The following is an 18,543-nucleotide window of genomic DNA, read 5'->3' on the forward strand; positions in this document are numbered from 1 at the left end:
AGTGCAGTATCTATACAGAGAGAACCACTGTATATAGATATTGCACCGTGAAAAATCCTTTGTATTATTTTCCATATTGGATATTCGCCGTCTTGTTCCATCAGTCATTCCAATAGACTTGAATTGTTTGGAGTGAAATGATTATGGGCATGGCTGCTATAATTTGGTTGCTTCAGTAACAAGCACTGATGGTCTAGCTAGATAGAAGTAGCTCAGCCTGCTCTGCAAAAAAATAAATGTGACTTGCTTTTTATATACTTGTTCTTGAACCAAAACAAGAGTCAAGTAATTCTCTTTCGTATAGTTTGCGCTGCTAACCAAATGGGAAATAAACTACTGTTCATGTTTGGTGTATCTGCACAAAACAAAATGAAGAACTTTACTGCTGAAGTTACTGCTAGAGTAAACTGCCATAAACTTAGAATAAACCTAGGAAACAATAATGGCAAGAGAAAATAAATTATCCCCAACATTTGGAGTGTATTTTTGGCTGCCTCAAGTCCTGCAATTACATTCTCAAAGAACCATCAAATAGATATTATACAATCTCCTAATTGATTTTAAGTGTATGTCTCTGATAGAGGATCAAGGTAACCCCTTGCTTTAATAACCTTTATTTATATTGCACTGTCAAGTAAAATCACAGGAAGGACATTTCAACAGGGACAGGTGGATAGAGGAATTGGATCAGAGTGAAGACCTCTCCACCCTGGTCTGCCACCCAGGCTCTACCCCTCAGCTTGCCCCTGATAGGCTAATTTCAAACTTTAAGGTGGTGGCCGGCTGGGGAGGCATTCCAAAGGCCAGCCACCATGGCAATGTCATTTCGCCCCCTTGATGTTTGAGGGGCTGCCATGCTGGGCCACAACATCACCTACCTCCAGACCAAATAAGTGGCCACTTTCTGAACAGGAGCTTCCATGTGCTGTGAGAGATGGGGAATGAATTGAGAGAAGAGCTGTAGGGAGGAGGATTACCACAAGAGGCTGCCATATAATGAGTGTAAGTTAACTGTTTTGAACCTTCGTGGAATGCCTTGTGAAATGGAGATGATTCTGTTTTGCACACTACTATTTTTTTATTTCTGTATTCATTTCTATTCTCTTGCCTGTTCAGCTTTAAGACTGGGTTAGTGCATTTGCACTGTTTTATATAGTGTCATATGGACTGATTTTTTAAAATGGTGTATTGACATATTTACTCCAACTAAGTCATATTAAAAGCACACCCACTGAAATTAATGTATCTGAATTCATCATATCCACTATTCTCAATGGGTCGACTCTAAGATGTTGGTTACAACCCATTATGATTATTTGCACTTGTTCTTATTATGGCTTGCACCCAATGCTAATCCTACTCAGAGCAGACCAACTGAAATAAATGGACATCACAAACGTGGCTCCATTAATTTCAGTGGATCTGCTTTGAGGAATACTTAGCTGCACAAAGCCCTAAATTTTCTGAATGGCTATTGCTGTCCATTCAATTTGTTGTGATCTACTTCAGACACAATGTTGTAAGAAAGTAGCATACAAATAAACTGATGGTGATAACTTGTTGTTAACTGCCTCCAAGTGACCTATGACACATTTACATCACAATATAAACACATTTACACAAGAAACTCGTAACAAAAAGTACACAATGCAATGATGATGGCAAATCCCATTTGGAGCTCAAAGCTGCAAGGAAATGGGCACTTGCTCAGCAAATTTGAATGGGACATGCTTCCACTTTCAGTATGGAACTCCCTCATAAAAGATAATGTGGTGTGAGGTAACATATTGCCTTCAGCTGTGTACTGGACCTGCATCGCCTATATATGTCATGAAGACGGATGGCTTGTGTGCATACGCCCAGCACAACAGAAAGACCAGAATTAGATGAACCATTCTTCATAAACAACTTCTCCTTATATTCTATCTGGGTGTCACTACCGCTGTGGGAAAGCCACAGGAAATAGCTACTACTATTTCAATGACAGTGGAAATCACTAATAACACCACCACCTGATTTGGCCATGGATTTTATTTCCAGCTCCCAAAGTGAAAACGTTCCTCTGGCTCCAAGATTGGCCATCACAATATTTACCCCACATTAAAAAGATGTCTGACCTATCATCCTTATTCTATGAGTGATAATATCAGACACAATGGGATGAATTCACCAACGCTTTGCAAATGAGGTAATCGTGGCATTTGAAAGCAGTCGGAGCATGTTACTGTCTGAACAAGCCATTTTTGTATTGCTAAATTAAGATGACAAATTGCCTGTGAAACTCAGGCAATATCCCATTATGGGGAGAAGGAATTAATGTCAGAGCTCAGAAAGCTCCTTTGTGGCTTGGCTGCTTTCTGCTAATGTTTTGCTACAAAGATAGCAACAGCCACCTCCACCTGTCAGTGACTCTGCCCACAAGAGACCTAGATGGCGTAGTGTTGTTATGGTTCCACACATTCTCCCAAAGAACCCGAATAGCATTGATAATGCTAATAATGCTTGCTAAATATTACTTACACAACACACATAGGAATCTTTACAATGCCTCTGTAAAAATAGGCCAATTTTTTTTTGCTGAAACATAATATACAAAAACTAGAAGTAGGAAGCACTGGAGTACAAAACATTTGAGGTAGATTCCTCATAGAAGAAGACAAATTCCCTCCCTTCCTGAATACATACAAATCTCACAAAAACAAGTTATTTTTTGGCAGAAACTCTACACTGATAAAAGTTAAGAGACTCTTCCGTTAAGAGCATCACCTGAAAAACAAGCAGACAGGAGGAGCTTCACAATCTTTTTCTTCATACAAAGTATCTGGGCAGTCTCGGCCACCATTCGCAGGGAGTTGCAAGATCACTCGATGCCGAGATTGCTTTGTCACTTTCATATCCCCTGCAAATGAACATACACTGCACTTTACTCTCCTCACACCACGCACACAAGTTGAACCATCATGTTGAGATCACAGTAAATAGCTGCATAAATACACTGTATAGAATAGATTAGGTAAAGGTACCCCTGACCATTAGGTCCAGTCGCGGACGACTCTGGGGTTGCGGCACTCATCTCGCTCTATAGGCTGAGGGAGCCAACGTTTGTCCGCAGACAGTTTCTGGGTCACGTGGCCAGCATGACTAAGCTGCTTCTGGCGAACCAGAGCAGCGCACGGAAACACCATTTGCCTTCCCACCAGAGCGGTACCTATTTATCTACTTGCACTTTGATGTGCTTTTGAACTGCTAGGTGGGCAGGAGCTGGGACCAAACAACAGGAGCTCACCCAGTCACCCTAGGCCCTAGGCTCTGTGGTTTAGACCACAGCGCCATCTGCGTAAATACACTGTATAGAATAGATTAGCACCTGGTTAAAACCTTCAAGCTTTCTGCCGTGTACATGAAGAGGAATATAGCGTCTTGAAACATATTTGTACATACATGAAAGTTTGGCGAATTAAGGCAATCCCAATATAGTGGTGGCATCAATGTATTTTCCTCAGAGCTCAAAAATTCTATATGCATCTTTCAAAAAATTCAGACATGCAAGCTTTTTCTAAGGGTTTGTAATATAAAAGCAACACAAACTGAAGTATCAGCCAACTACTGAATCAATAGTACAGTCCTATATAACAGCCAAAAATACATGGATGCCATAAGACTTTTCTTCTTCATCTCAATGTAGATGGACTTCCCCTTTTCTTCTACTTGATTGTATCTCAGTAAGCTCTTGATCTCACACCCAGTTCATTTGGTGTGTGTGTTATAGCTGTATTATTTCATTTGTTTGTTGTGTATATATATTCTCTTTATTACATAATTGAAAATCTAATTTTAAAAAAACTAATTACTGAATCAATACAATTCTGGCCTTGACAAACCATATAAGTAAGGAATTGAAAAACCCAAATTTGGAACTGGCATATGAATTAGGTACAATTACCGTATCTATTATCTGCTCAGAGTAGGAATTGGTTTATTGGATTTTAATATTGTATGATTATATGGTTCTAAATGACACTGGGACCTTGCAATGAAGGGCAGGTAAGAAAACTCTTAAATAAATAAATACGTTACATTTAGAACAGCAAAATTCATTGCAGCAGCATTGAAAACTTACTGATTCAAATTAAGGCTGCAATTGTCGCATGTTAGGTAGATTTATTTTCCCTCTCCGCTGCTATGTGATTGCAATCTTGAACAAATTGGACTGATTCATTATGTTTACTGGCATGCTATTTCCCCCTCCAGTTTACAAATTTTAGTATGTAGGGGTTTTTTAAAAAGAAAAAAGAAAGAAGGAAGGAAAGAGCCACACTGCTACTAGAGAACAACAGATGTGCCACACTGTATATTATATTGTATTTGTCCTGTTGAAAAGAGTGTGCTCAGTTTCTCTCCCTCCCATCATATTAAACCTCCCAGGCTCCACATGGTCTTTATTCCCTCAAAAGGTTACAAGTTTAATCTGTCTAATCCTTTATTAGTTGGGGAATACTCTAATCAGCAACTAGAACAACGGCAAAAGTGACTTTGTATTTGTCTCTGGCCCCCCAACCCCAACACAGAGCATTAGCTGTGAACTATAAAGAGTATCTTTTCAGGGCAACAATCCCATGCCTTTTGAAAGTAGGTGGCAATGAGTGAGCACCCTACGCCACAGGAGGATTAGCACACATGAACGAGGTATTAAATTATTGACTGCAGCTATGATCGTGCATATTAAGATGAATGCTTCCCGCTAAGCTCAAAAAGAGAAAAAGGGATAAGGCAGAAATATCTGGGCAACGTTAAGTCAGTAGGAGGGAAAAAATGTTCTGTAACTATAATTACAATGCAAGATGTGGAATTGCTACAGAATGCAGTGAGCATTAAACATCTGGCAGCATGTGCTAAAATAAGATACTTATAATTTGAATGTAGTTGTTGGTTCAAACCAAAACCTTAAAAGAAACCACTAGCACCAATCTCTTTTCTTATTCCCATCTTCCAAGAAAATAGGCAAAAGGAAAGCATAAAAGTAAGGAAAGCTTTGCTCAAGCATTTTTTTTAAAATGATTTATAGGGAGGGCAGAAGCCACCTGCACCTCTGGACCATGTCCCTAAAGTGCAATTCATCAAATACTGCTATATCACAAACTCTCCGTTCATTTAAATGTGGCCCTCCTAGAAGCTCAACTAATACCAAGACAAATCACAAATGCATGGTGAGCTCATAGGAAAGATATATAGACCCATTGTTTTAAACTTTTAGACCTACTAATGCAAGAGGCCCCTGTCTGTTGGATTTCTAATCAAAAGATCAAAAAAGTCTAAAGGGACCAACAAAGATATTGCCCAGAACACAGAGAATTAAAGAAAGGCAGAGAAGGGCAGTAAGAAAACAAATTGTGAAAGCATTGTTGCAATGATGGCTTTGCACCACACCTATGCACATCAAAACAGGATGGTTTTGATGGCCAGGTTTATGCCAGAAGGTGAGCAATATGTATGTTTTACATTAATTTTTCCATGTTGTTACTAAGTGCTGTTTTGTACTTCAAGCCCTCAGGCTGGGCAGGCTACAAACAAAGATGCTCTTCAACGTTTATATTGAGCTTCTGGGAGAGGTCATTGGAGGATTTGGGGTACAATATTATCAATATGCAGATGACACTCAATTCTATTTCTGTGTCATCAAAACAGGCTGTGCAAGTGCTAGACTGCTGTGATATTGACCAATAAAGTCATGCTGAATCCCAGCAAAATCCAGGAATCTAGGAATTGGCTGTGGATCCAGGAATTGGGGCTGCACTTAGCGGAAGGAGCAGGTACATCGTCTGGAGGGTAATCCACCTTTTTTACTGGAGCTCCAAGTGTCATCAGTGATGTGAAGCACCTATGAGTAGCTATGCCTGCTTTGCCAAAACAACCATTCATAGACTATGATAACCTACACTAATGCTACACTAATCCATGTTCTGGTACCTCCTGGCTAAATTACTGTAATGTGCTGTATATAGGACTACATCTGAAGGTAGTTCAGAAGCTTTATAAGTTAGCACTGGCTATTGCAGAATATAGCAGCAAGTATATTGACTGGCTTAGCTTTTTGGAGGCATGTTACATAGGTTGTCTAGAACCTGAACAGGTTGCTTATATGCTACTAAATCCAATTCAAAGCATTCATGCTAGCTTATAAAGCTCTAAACACCCAAATATATGAAGCAGCATTCCTCTCTGTACCAGTCCACTCATATATTGAGATCTACAGGGGAGCCCCTTCTTTTGGTGCCTGCATAAAGGGAAGTTCAGTGACATGAGACAGGGCCTTTCCTGTAGTGGCATTTCACTTGCACCTTGCTCCATCCCTGTATATCTTGTAGTGTGGTTTGAGGATGCACCTCCTTTCCCAACATTTTGTGGGGTTCTGAGATTAGGTAGCTAGCTCTAAAATTAGAAGCATGCACTTGCTGTATTGCTCAGACGTGATTGTACAAAGTAACCCACTCTGAGATCATATAAGGTAAAGGAAAGCAAAAGGAATGAATAAGATATTATTGAATAAAAAAAAGAAACCTAACTAAGCATAGCAACCGTTGCACAGAGCAACATACAACAGCTTGATCCAGGCGATCCTTAAATATGTGTGATCTCCTGCTCATTTATGGACTCAATTTGTGCAGAGACTTCTCTGAAGGCTTCATTGTCTGGGAAGTTATGAAGGCATGAATGTCGAATTAAGGGACAGGGGTATCCCACGCCTGCCAATGATATTTTGGGGCACAGTATTGCTCTATACGTTGCTCTCTCTCCTTCTGCCCACAGTTATACAGAAGTCATTAGGGTTCTCCTGCTATGTATGCTATCAGCACTATTTCTTTCCTCACAGTAAGCAAGAGCAGGGGTTTTTCCCAGCTGGAACTTGCTGGAACTCAGTTCTAGCATCTATCAGGTGGGTGCCATTGCCATTATGAGAGAACAAGGATTCATGGTGATTTTTCTTTTTCTAGAAAAATAGCACTGGGCAAGAGGGCTATTCCTCCCATATCATGTGATAAAGGAACTGTAAAGAGTCCAATGCAGCAAATAGGAGAAAGGTAGTCTTGGTAGAGGCCCCACCACAAGGTGGAGGCCTTAATTTGCCTTGGGCCCAAATCTATATTTAAATATTTGTAATCCAAATCTGATGAGCACCACACAGTAACCATGGTGGATCGAGCTTATTTTAAATAAACATTGGTGACTGAGTGGACACAATCCAGAGGGGATTGAAATTGTTTTGCGTCTCACTGAAATCTTCCAAAGTGGAAACTTTGTTACAGTATGGTGCAGGGACAAAAGCCATTTTTGAATATACACCCAAGTTTTTAAACAAGAGTTACATTCTGTGGATCACACCTAAAGCCAAAATTGTGTATAGTCAAAACACATTGGATTCAAGGGCGATTGGGTTTGCCAAAGTCCTTCTTCCCCAGACACCTGCCCCCTTCCCACCCTCTTTTTGGTTTTTACAATTACCTTCTTGACATGATGAAGGGCATGGTGTCCAATCGCTGTAAGGTGTCACAATGCAGTCTTTCCTACAGGGTAGCAAGCAAGGTCTAACGGTCTCAGGACGAAGGCTTTCAGGACACCTAAAAAGGATAGAATGAAAAGTAAGTGGTAGGCCACATTAAATGCAGGCATTAAAAACTATTATACTGGCATGAACATGTTGTCAGGGAGATATATGTGAACTTGGGGGGGCAGGGACCCAATCAAGAAGGAGTTCAGGAGAACCAGTATTGGGGGAATGGCCCATTTACACTGTCCATTTCCCCCACTTTGACCTTCCCTTACAGATTACTTTCTTTGCATCCCAATAGTACAGGGTGTCTCTCCATTGAAAGCCCAAGAAGGGCTGAATGATGACAAGAGAGCTATTCCACCTGATTTTCAGTTATCACAGGGAGGTACCAAAGGAATTCTGTTCCCTATGTATTTTTTAGCAATACTAAAGTTGTGTAATTTGTCATATCACCAAACCTATCACATAACTGAGTGTGGGTGATTCCTTGTTCTGTGATGACTTGGATGAAATTATATGTGTGCGTGCATGTACACACACACACACATGAACTAGCTATGTCATGGTAGAAATTTTTTATCTGAAATCAGAACTCTTCTTCTTCTTTTGTGCATGAATAGGAAGAGGAATCCACATCTAATCAGCTCCTGGGGAACACATGACACCCTAACCATCCATGAGGTGAGCTGCAATTTCACCATGTGTCACTGATTATCAAAAACTTTGAACAAAATTTACATCATATGGTGGATCTATTGTCTTGTCGCTACCACAGCTGGTCATCTGACCATGCTTTAATGACCCATATTATTTATTTAATATATTTATTAGCCACTTTTTTCCAGAAAGGTGAACTCAAAGCAAAAACAAAAACATTAAAAGCAAGTGTAAAAACATCCTAAAATGCTCACCAATAACATATAAATAAAAATGCTTGGTCATTCAATGTCGATGCCTGATTTCATCTAGTTTATACATTTGCATTTAGTTGCTATCTTGCCTTTAAAGCAAGCTACTGAGATTATAGCTCTATAGCTATATCCGTCCATTCTCTCCTCTCCTCTATTTATGGCTTTCCACCTTATTCAAGGTCAAATTGAACTGAAGTAATTTAAGCTGAAGTCTGTTACTTTGAAAGTTACGCCAATAATATTGATCTTGTCATATCACAATAATCCTTCCTATTAAAAAGAGTTTAAAACATGGTTCTCATTTACACTTTCACGTACATCTCCTCCTATTTAAAAACTTATTAAGTAGATTAACATGGTGGTTCAAGGGATCAAGCAACATATTTCTTTTTGCTTCACAAGATTGTACTCCTTATATACAGTCATTAACTTATTATTTGCATTACTCAAACAGCAAAATGTAAACATTATGATCTGTTATGCAAATTTGGAAACAAAGAACAATTCTGAGAGACGTTGTGATTGCATGAGCTGGAACTCAATTGTTACGTTCATTTTTATTATAAATTCAGACAAAACACATTTTAGTAGGCTATGTTATAATGGAGCTACACAGAGAAAAAGTGAAAAGGGCAAATAATTAGGAGGTTTGGCCAATCAAGGTTTTGAGTACCAGAATTTCTATTATATTTACTTTTTGGGTCCAACTTGTCCCACGTTGACCCTCAAACAGATGACTTTCCTTGTTTGCATCCCAACAGCACAGGTGGCCTCTCCATTCCAGCCTGCAGAAGAATTGAATGCCGACACAGAGACATCCTCTACACACTGGCCCCAAGGTCCTGTTTGCCAGTGATACACTGTGCAGGGATGTTCATTGCAGCTCCGTGTTTCCTGCAGCAAACTGCTGTTTGGGCACTGAAGTCCTCCTGGAAAAAGCAAGCGCACAGTGGCAGGGGAGGAAAATCATTGCGACGATAATTTTGGAAAAACAAGCTCAATAAACAAACTTGGTTTTCACTTCTTTGTTCTCAGGGTATGAAATTTAAATGAAGGCAATGTGTTGATATACACGGATGAGGATCACAAATTCCCATCATCTCAGGCCACAGTCTAGGCTGGCTGAGGCTGATGGAAGTATCTGGAGGGCAACAGGTTCCTTTCCCTGTACTATGTCATAGTTCTCGCTGTGTTAAGCCTACAATTCTTTGGACTGTGATACTTCAGACTGCAGGTTAGGGGCTCTCACATGTCTAAATGCTCCTCTATGTAGAAAATAAATCAGCCCTTGCACACAAAGAAAACTAAGGATGAAAGGTTCCAGCCTAGCCTTCTCCCTGAAATCTAGTTTTCTATGGGCAGGTGTTAGTTTTTAATAGAGAACATTCAATCATGTGGGCCCTCACCTACAGTCTGAATGACACAGCCCAAATAAAGGTTTACCCCTTCAAAATTAGTCTAGGCCTAAGACCCAGGTTTGGATGTAACGTATCTTGGCTTATTAATAGGAAATATGCATCATTGTGCTCTCATATTCCACTCCTTCTCTACTGCCCTTCTCACTCAGTGCACAATTGAAAATGCCAAGAGCAACGAGGAATGATTAAAAGAGCTGGACATGTTTAGCATGAAGAACAGAAGGTTAGGGTAAGGCATGGGCAGGATGGTCTTCAGACATCTGAAGGGCTGTCATAAAGAAGACTGAGAAGATGACAGGACCAAAACTAGACTGAAATTGCAGGGAAGGAGTTTTCAGGTTGACCTTAGGAGCAGCTTTCTAATGGCAAGAGCTGTTCAACAGTGGAACAGACTACCTCAGCAGGTGGTAGGTCATTCTTTGCAAAGACTGGGTGGCAATCTATTGGTGATCTATTAGGATGAACTTTGGCTATTTACAAGCAGTAAGTATATTTTGCAACTCAGCAAGTTGGGAAGATGAGAACATATTTACTATTCAGCACTGAACCACCACCCCCTTAAAGAATTTTATGTCAGCTGGCCAGAGGGCATGCTGGGTTCTTATCCAAAAGCTGCTTAATACTAACTGTTATTATATCTAGTGTATAATGTCAAAAGAAATAAAACAAAAATCCAATGCACTTTAGTGGTTGAGACCAGCAGTTCCAAAACACACACACACACACACACACACACACACACACACACACAGTGTGCACATGCAACTTTTTAAAAATTAAGAACCCAGAGAGAAACTAGCTGGAAGAGTCTTTGAGAAGCGGTTGAGGAGGCTTCTCGCCATTGGGGGCTCTGGATGTCTGCCCCCGAATCTAGCCCTAATAGGCCTGGAGGCAAATGAGTAGAACCGTGGGGACTTATTATGCAAGACTACAAGAAACCATGGGTTAAAACTGCACATACAATTGTCTACTTGGGCTAGACATAGTGGCTGTAGAGGCAATTGGTATTAAAACTTACACTGTGTGTGTATGTATTATAGCGTCAGCCTTCCAAAAAAGAGAAAAGGCCAAGAATGACAACATTCAGGAACCAGTGAGAAGGCCAACATTATTCAACCGAGTGCTTCAAAGGAGGTCCTACCATGCCATTGCCAAACTAGAATTGATCAGTAAGTTAGTTTAGTACTAAACAAATAAAAACAAAGAACGAGGCTTTGCCTTCAGTTAGCACAACAAAGTTAGAAGGCTGTGTTATCTCCAAAATCCACTGCCGTGAGTGGTCACTGGGCTTGTGTTGTATACATTTGATACAGAAACATCACAGGCATCTTGCAGTTTATAGCCTTTTGGCCACATTTCTTTATTCCCGCCCCCCCTCTGTACCTATCTTTCTCTCTGTGTATATAAATTCAGATATATCTGAACACTAATATACTCCATGCATCTGGCAAAGAAGTTGCTGGGCCATAAAAACCTATGTCAAAGAATAAAATAAAAATCTGTTTGTTTCTAAGGTGCCACAAAACTCACCGGGTGTTGTTATTAACTAAATTACCGTATTTTTCGCCCTATAGGACGCACTTTTTCCCCTCCAAAAATGAAGGGGAAATGTGTGTGCGTCCTATGGGGCGAATGCAGGCTTTCGCTGAAGCCTGGAGAGCGAGAGGCGTCGGTGCGCACTGATCCCTCTCGCTCTCCAGGCTTCAGGAAACTATCTGCAAGCCTTGGGAGCCCGCGGAAGTGCCCACCAGGCTCGCAAGGCTTGCCGTGGCAGCCTGCAGCCCGAAGCACGGGGCGCGCTGCGGAGCACGCCCCGTGCTTCGGGCAGATGTTTGCAAGCCTTGCGCGCCCGGCGGAAGGTCCCGCGGACTCGCAAGGCTTGCGGGCGGCAGCCTGTTCTGGGGGCTGGGGTCGGGGGAAGCTCAAGCTTCCCCCGCCCCAGCCCTGCGGCTGGTGGGGGGGAAATAATTTTTTTTTAAATTTCCCCCCCCCAAAAAAAACTAGGTGCGTCCTGCGGGCCGGTGCGCCTTGTAGGACGAAAAATACGGTATTGCTTTTCTCCCCAGATGTGGATCTCTGTGTCTATGTCCATTACTGCTCCCCTTTCCAAGTGCTACATTCAGCTAAATGTTTATTGGCAAACAGTCATGGTTCAGCCACACATGAGAACAGGTATATGTTAGAAGGCTTCCAGGACACGATTCTTCAAGGTAATAGATATTTTTGGTTGATTCTGAGGTCTGCTTACACTTTCTGAGTCCATGGATGCTAGGGTTGCCGTACATCCGGATTTTTTTGGACATAGCCGGCGTTTAGCCCCCTTAGGCAGCTTCCAGGCTGAAATATTTGGGAAAATCTGGACATATGACAGCCCATGTCACAATTTTCATTAAAAATAGCTCAAAAACTCAATTTTCTTGTTGGGATTTTGCAAAAACAAACAAACAAATACCTCAACAACTTTGGGCAAAACCAAAAAGCTCTGGATTTTCACTTTTTGAAATATGGCAACCCTAATGGATGTGGAAGTCATCAATGTAGTCCCTTACCCAGGAGCACTGTTATAAATCTCAGAACTGCTGCTACTTTATACAGCAATGAAGTTGTAAAAACACAGCATGTCTTTGATCTCAACAGGACATGGTTACAAGTAAATGTGTTTAGAACTGCATTCTATGTCACAAGTGACTGTAACAAGCAAGTAGAAAGGACTAGAGATATAACCAGGAGAACTTACATTCAACAGTCTTAGAGGATAGCACAATCTTTCTCTTACATATATGGGATGCTAACCAGTGACTTTTGTATTCAACTAATTAAAATTAATCGGTCTTAACACCCATTAGCAGCTGAAGGAGCACACCCATACAACCACACTGAATGTTAATTGGAACTATGTTGCTAATCTGCTATCAAAGCATTAATTGATTCATTAGAGTAGTTAATCGGCCAAATGCTTTCAGGCCTAAAATTACTTTGGTGATAAGACTTCAGAAAAAGCTTCCTTCAAAAAATATATAATCCAGGCAGGAATAGACAAGACTGTAAGGAGGTTCATGAACCAGCCATTTAGATTTCAGGCAAACAAGACTAAAATGGGAGCTTTGAATCAAATGCATACACACTATAGAGAGTGCTGAAGAACTCAATGCCTCTTTGATTTCTGGTCTGAAATACAGCTCATTCCCAACAGTAAACCTAAGCAGTGTCAGGAACTAAGAACCAAACCTAGAGTGGGAGATATAGGAACTTGCTTTAGACTGGAAAAGCAGTATGTGGAAAGGTGGAGGGGAGGGTTAAATTGCCATGAACTGGCAGAATGACGGGCAAGGAAGAAGAGGATCCCTGCGAGGGGTACAGCTGGGTCTGGGACACACCAGGGCAAGCAGGGGGCAGGGAAGGGAGTACTCACGGGGCAACAGAGGATGGCAAGAGGATGGGGGTCAGCGCACAGGAAGCAGAGCAGCAGAACCCATCACCAGAGGGCCCCCTGTCTTCATGAACATGGAAGGCTCCGAAGTGTAGGAAGCAGCAGGAAGGGTACTCTAGGAGGCTGAGTCAGGCAAGGGCCCACAGCTCAGCTCCCTAGATGGCCAGGTGGGGCTCGCTAGCTCTGGGAAGAGGTGTGTTATTCCTCAGCTGGAGGAGGCTTGGAACAGGTGAGGGTCATTTGCCTCATCAAGTCCAGGCTAAGCATTTGTAACAGATGACCACACACCAGGATATCTGCAAGTAGATATGGCCATGTATAAATGTGAAATTTGTTCAGTTCAGCATTTGTAGCATTATGCTGCTCACTGTCTTTCTAGATTTTCAGGCTACGTTTTTCATGATCTCTGGAATAAATTAGCTTGATGTCTGAGAGCAGATCAGCATATCTTTTTTTTATCAATTATTTAGTTGTTGTTTTTCCAAACAAGCAGAGAATGAGATGCAAGTACTTGACTGTATCAGGAAAAGTTTCCACACTGAGAATTTCTTCCAAGTTACAGATAAGCCTTTGCTTTGGGAATGATGACAATTTCCCTCCTCAGTTATCGGATTTACATAAACATATCCCCACTACTATTCTACATAGCCAAGCTACTTAAGCATCTACAACTGAAATGCTTCCAGCCCAAAGGGCTTTTCTGCTGACAATCGAGATTAGGCATGTGTTGGCAGTGCCCAAACCAGCGTCTGCATCCTGGCATAGTTCTCCCAAATCCAAAAATCTATTCCCCATTCTACCTTCCAAGAGCTGCACTAATTTAAATTTGGCTTCCACTATCTCCCAGAGAATCACTGCTGAAATTCAGCAGTATATTTGGATACATGAAGGGTTCCAAAGTGGGATACCAAAAGGATGCTTTTCATGCCCAGTGCTTTAACATAAAGGCATTTAAAGGCCTAAGTTTCCATTTTTAAATAGCCTCTGCATGTCCCTCATGCCCTTAACTTCATGAAAATTTAAGCACCAAGCATGGAACATTTCAGGAGCTGATTTGTGTCTCATAAATCATGGAGCCAAAGAACCCATGCCTGGAAAAGTCAAAGTCTGTTCAACAAGCTTTTGAAAAATTGATTTATAGCACGCCATATGCCAAGGACTTGGTAGGTGGAGAAGGTAACTGAAGTGTTGAATTATAGAGGTGGATTTGTGCCCCTCAATGGTCCCCTAGTAGAACAGGTCAGATAAGTGGCCCAAGCACAGCAGAAGAAGGAAAAGTGGAACTTAATATTGTGAGATATACTTTAAAGTACATATATAGGACTAGTATGCATGTTACGTCAATCCATAGTTAAACTAAACTATGGTTTAAATGTGAACATGCAGTAGTATCCTGCTACACATTGCTAAAACTGTAGGTACTTTGTTCCTCCTGTGCTCCTGCTCCTGCCATGCTGCCGGGAGCTAAGCCATGGTCCAGCTTTCCATAATGTCTGAACCCAGGCTTGCTTTTCTCCAAATAAACCAGAAATGGTAGTCAAGGTTTGCCCTTGGCTTGCCACTATCCCATAAAATATAAGTGATTGTGATCGTATGTACAACAAAATGGCTGCCCCCATGATGTACTAATGTGTTTTTACCTGACAATGCAGAGATGTTGCGCTTTGAAGCTTCTCCAAGCAGTGTAAGTGTTTAAGCCCCCAAAAAGGGGGGGGGAGGGAGAGAGCAAGCCCTGGATGGTCAAACCAGCCCTCAGAAAGGTTTGTAGAGCTGTGAACTAAACCACAGATCTAGGTTTTGTTTTGAGGACTGGTTTGACTGGATCAATGAAGTGGGGCTCACAGCAAATCCTAGACTGAATCAAAATTATTTGGCATCCCTAACGTTTACAGCTTTTAAGCTTCTTTAAAATTTGCTCTCCACCAAAGGGTTCATGTTGACCTCTCATCATTATCTTCTTTGCTAACTGAGTTGTGGACATAGAGAGAAAAAACCTGTTATGGGAATCCAAATCTGGTAATGCTCTCCAGGAGGTTGCTTCCCGCTGAAACATTGTATGTCCTGCTGGAATTGCTTAAACAATGCTGTGCGTTGCTGAAGGTGAGGAGACAGCCATTCTCTGTCAGGCAGTACATGGCAAAATTGCATAATGGATTTACTGGCATGGTGGTGACAAGAGATTTGATTGAAGTGAAACCTAAATATTATAATCTAAACTGATACAGTTTCAGTTCGGAATTTAATCTGAGAAGTGAAAGTGACATGTCAGCTACTTTGAAAGTGATATTACAGTTCTGGAGGATCTTTTATTCATAAATGTTATGCAGTCCCTACAGTCCAAGTAAATCCGTTTAATCACACATGCAACTATTTTTTTTTAATAAAACTTACTCTTCGTACATGTGTCATGCTTTTTACATGTTGTTCCCAGAAGGTTCCCATGCAGAATATTTGTTCATTATTTATGCACTGCATTTGTATCCTGTCCATCCAGCAAAGTTCTCTGGATAGTTTACATAAAGACACAAATCATATAAAAGACTGCTTAGCTTCAAGAGCCCCCAGATCATTCATTGGGACAAATCACACATGCACCTTTCACAGCCAAGAACTCAAGCATTTCCCATATGTACTCAAAAGTCTTTTGAAGTCTTTTCCGCTCTTACTCCTCTAAAAGGGGCCTGTATGCCAGAAGTAACACATCTTTCAATGATCATCACAATATAAAGCACAACAGTATAAATGTAGCCACCACGAAGGATGTAAGAAGTAAGCAAACTCAAAAGCCTAACTTTCAGCATGCTTTCTACCTTTCTCCATCAAAGTTTATTTTTTTGGCTTTGTTTTCTTTTTGCTTAACTTCTCTTTACTTGGGACCAGGCTTTGTGTTCACTTCCAGACACTGAGACTACACTCTAACAAAAAACGTTCAGTTTAACATATCGTATTAAGGACTTTCTATGTTCCCGTGCTCCAAAATGCTGAGAAATTATAGCTATTAATCACCATGCACTTGACAGGAGTGTTATTTTGGCAATATGAATATAGTATAGCTATACTAATATTATGAACCTATCCTGTCGTTCATTCCGGCTTTACCACTCCCTTGGACCTGGATGGCTATAATAAAACTCTTGTTTGTGTATGTGGCCCATGAAAAATTAAGTATATACAATGGAACTTCTGTTTTCCAAGTGGCACCGGCAAGGGGCACTCCACAAAATCAGGATGCAATTAACTAGGGATGCCCTCCACAAAGACTCCAGCAAAAAAGAAAGGGAACTGCACAAACCTTCACATGGCTATGTCTTGGCAATGTCCAGAAGCTATTTTCAAGGTTGTGGTGTCAGCAAAGTCCATTTAGAAGCAGGCCTTTCATGGCAAGATATTGATGTTGAATGGCTTGGAGGTACTGTTCTGATTTATATTAGAACTAGAATTTGCTTTCTTACAGTTGACTCAGCAATAGAGTAGCTGCTTGTGTATCTATTATATCAATTACAAGCAGAACCCACAAACGGCTTATGCATGTCGTTTAGCTCTGTGCAGAACACCTTAATTCATGGATGTCATTTGCATGCCAACCACCCAAACAACATAAAAGACTCTAATCTTATTTGTTTACAACACTCTGAGACCTTGCACATGTGCATATGTAGCATCAGAGTCCCTAGTCCAATTTAATTTGAAAATGGGAGCTTAAAGGAAATTTTAAAGGAAATCTATCTAAAACAAAACAAAACCCCACCTTATCTCAAAATGCACTAAAACAAATACTAACAATGTAAAACATAGTTAGAAAACGCAGAGCAGTATTTTTAAAATACCAACAGTAGTGCAGAATCGTATTAAAGACAATGTGTTAAAGCTGCACTTTCCTTCTAATCGTCCCCTGTTATTTCTGCAAATGTTTAAAAGGTAACATTAAGAATTCATAATAATATGCCAAGGCGGCTGAAAGGAGTGACCTTACCTTCACCTGCATATGCCAAAATGGAGCGAGCACGCATCTGTTTTCCTTCTGTGGTTTTGCCAGAGCAGGTGTGTGAGCAGGAGGACCATCCAGACCACGTGCTGAGTACACAATCCTTTGGGCATGGAACTTCGCAGACGATGGGGACTGGATAGATAGCATCTCTGCACAGCTGTCTATCAACCTCTTCTCCTGGGAAAGAAAAGGCCAGTAGCAGTCTATCATTGCTAATTTAACTTAAATTGAGCAGTCTTAGTCCAGATGGGCCTACAAATAAATTAGATTTCGTTGTTTTGTAAAAACAAAGTAATCTGATTAGTTATCAAAGTGATTGTGTCTCCGTGGCTTGATGCTATTAAGAATATGCTAAAATCTTAAAATGCCCTCATTAATTTGAGGTTGAGCTGAAGTGGTGATGAGAGAAAAGTCCATATTTGCACTGTGAAAGGATGAGACTCGGTGTTAGCAAAGAAACTGAATTAAAACAACAACAACAACAACAGAAGAAGAAGAAAAATACACCCTTCTTTAAAACAGAGTACCACATTTCAGGTTAGGAATTATTTTACTGTGAATAGTAACTATTGGGGTGGGCAACTGTCAATTTCAGTTTCTCTCAATTTCTCATTTTTCCAAACTTAAATCCAGCTCTCCACATTTCTAGGTCAAGTTTGTGATTTTTCTTATAGTCCTTATGAAAATTCACCAGCATTTTGTTGCAAATTTCTCCTAACACGCATATTATATTCAATTTTGCCCAAAATGCACATGTTTGCAAAGCAATATTCCTTAATATAATACATTTTTGTATGCTTTTTAAAATAATATATGCATTTTAGGCACATTGTACCTTAGTATATGCATTTTTGTACACCTTACTTGGCTGCAGAACTGCTTTGAAAAATTCAAAAAATCATGAATTTCAAAGGATGTATTTGTTTCACATCTTGTTTCAGAAAGTAAGAAATAGGTAAGTTCATTGGGGGGACAACTAAAATTAGTTTGCTCTGCCTCTCATTGACTCAGGCTCCACCTACTGTTTGTCTTCCTGCCTTCTGCCCCACCATTCCCAATAGTACCAGCCGCCACTAGAAATGAATCCAATTTCTCCCTCATCCTTAGTATCTATACAATTGAGACAGCAGTAACAGCAACTCCTTACAGTGCAATCCTATGCCCGGTACTTATTTCTGAGTGTGTATGCATAGGATTGTAATATAAATTATGATAAATTACATGAAAGTCACTGGGGCAACTCACAA

At 40.7% G+C, this 18,543-nt stretch overlaps 1 protein-coding gene across 3 annotated transcripts in view; it reads right to left on the bottom strand.

Moving 5' to 3' along the window:
• Positions 1-18,543, bottom strand: part of THSD7A (thrombospondin type 1 domain containing 7A) — a 219,576-nt gene that overhangs the window by 71,154 nt on the left and 129,879 nt on the right. For all 3 annotated transcript variants that reach the window (XM_053409570.1, XM_053409571.1, XM_053409569.1), the window contains 4 exons: positions 17,282-17,473; positions 9,155-9,389; positions 7,501-7,616; positions 2,767-2,899 (listed from right to left, as the gene is read on the bottom strand). In XM_053409570.1, the coding sequence (XP_053265545.1) occupies positions 2,767-2,899; positions 7,501-7,616; positions 9,155-9,389; positions 17,282-17,473 (676 nt within the window). The remainder of the gene's footprint in view (positions 1-2,766; positions 2,900-7,500; positions 7,617-9,154; positions 9,390-17,281; positions 17,474-18,543) is intronic.

Source organism: Podarcis raffonei, chromosome 12 (assembly GCF_027172205.1).
Source record: "Podarcis raffonei isolate rPodRaf1 chromosome 12, rPodRaf1.pri, whole genome shotgun sequence".
Classification (NCBI taxonomy): domain Eukaryota; kingdom Metazoa; phylum Chordata; class Lepidosauria; order Squamata; family Lacertidae; genus Podarcis; species Podarcis raffonei.